The 1674-nt window shown below is 50.1% G+C and overlaps 1 protein-coding gene across 1 annotated transcript in view; it reads right to left on the reverse strand.

Annotated features, from left to right (window-relative positions):
• Positions 1-136: 136 nt before the first annotated feature.
• Positions 137-1674, reverse strand: part of LOC104965651 (inhibin beta B chain-like) — a 5183-nt gene continuing 3645 nt past the window's right edge. Inside the window, exon 2 of the mRNA XM_010794650.1 lies at positions 137-978. Coding sequence (XP_010792952.1) covers positions 203-978 — 776 coding nt within the window. The 3' untranslated portion in view covers positions 137-202. The remainder of the gene's footprint in view (positions 979-1674) is intronic.

Below are 1674 nucleotides of genomic sequence, written 5' to 3' on the forward strand. Positions count from 1 at the left end.
CTCCTCTGTGTGTGTGTGTGTGTGTGTGTATCCTCCTCTGAGTGTGTGTGTGTGTGTGTGTGTGTGTGTGTGTGTGTGTGTGTGTGTGTGTGTGTGTGTGTGTGTGTGTGTCCTCCTCTGAGTGTGTAATGTGTGTAAAAGCACAACAGAGTGGAAAAAGAAAGAAGTGTCCCTGTGAAGGATTAATAAAGTTCTTCTTCTTTCAGGCGCAGCCGCACTCCTCCACGATCATGTTGGGAACGTCTCGCTTCACGATGTTGTACTCGTCGTCGAAGTAGAGCATGGACATGGTGCTGAGCTTGGTGGGGATGCAGCAGGAGTTCATGGACCCTGGACTCATGCCTCTCATCCGGTACTGATTCACCACGGCCGTGTGGAAAGAAGACGCCGACCCAGGAACGCCCGCCATGTACGCCGGACAGTTCCCCTCGCAGTAGTTCCCAAAGTACCCCGAGGGCGCGATGATCCAGTCGTTCCATCCGATGAGCCTGAAGTCGATGTAGAACTGCTGTCGGCAACAAAGACCGCTGCTTCCGTCGCACTCCAGCCCTCGCTTTCGGATGCGATGCTTGCTGTCGGTTTGACGCGCCTGCACCACGAGGAATGGGCGATGCGACTCGTCGTTGTTGTTGAGAAGAAGCGGAACGACGCCTTCGGACTCGCAACCCTCGCAGCGAACGTCGAGATTCTGCCGCCGATCGCCCTTTTGAAACACCAGCCGCACGGCGTCCGTTAGCACGAAGGTGTGCCAGCCGCTTCGCTTCAGATCCACGCGTTTCTCCACCAGGTTCCACTTGCTGCCGAGGCCCGGCTCCTGGAAGTAAACCTTCACGGTGACTTTGCGGCGCGGACGGAATTCCAGAGGAGAAGGAAGCAGCTTGAAGTAGAGCCAGAGGACGGCCTGCGTCACGAAGAGGTTCTGGTTCCCCTCGCTGGAGATCAGGAAGAACAGGCTGGACTTGGAGGTCAACGTGTCGTCTGAGGAGCAAAAACACAAGGGTCATTGTTAATAAAGTGAACAAGAACACGTTAACATTCAGACTTTAGTGGCTGGGAAGTGATTGGTGGAAAATCACTCTACCAACACTTTGAAGACTGAACCGAACCCTAACCAACCGCCAAAGACTGATCATCTGGGGCATTCGAATACAATCACTTTGAAGATACTTGCACACATTCATTGGATCTTACCCAATAAAACTCCAGGAATTGAACCCCCACCCTTCTGATTGGCTAGAAGCTTTACGTGTCATCTGAGGAGCAGGAACACAGGGGTTCATCGTTAATAAAGTCACTAAGAACACTTTAACATTCAGACATCGAAATCTGATCTGATTATTCAAAGATGAGCCCTTTTTTCTGAAGTCTTTCATTGTCTGATATCTACTGTAACTCACTTTGCATTTCTCAGATTCTTTGGAGCCTGTTAGCTTTGGTTTCTGACGCGTTTATAACTCTGCAGATTAAAGAGGATCAGCTGGTGTGGCTGAGAACTGATCGGTGGACAATCGCTCAACACTTTGAAGAGTTAGCCGAACCCTAACCAAACACCAAACACCAAACACTGATCATCTGGGGCATTCAAATGCAATAACTTTGAAGATATTTGCAAACATTCACTTTGGATCTTGCCCAATAAATCTCCAGGAATTGAACTGAATCGCACGAACTGGG

Source organism: Notothenia coriiceps, unplaced genomic scaffold, assembly GCF_000735185.1.
Source record: "Notothenia coriiceps isolate Sejong01 unplaced genomic scaffold, NC01 NC01_scaffold00002079, whole genome shotgun sequence".
NCBI lineage: Eukaryota > Metazoa > Chordata > Actinopteri > Perciformes > Nototheniidae > Notothenia > Notothenia coriiceps.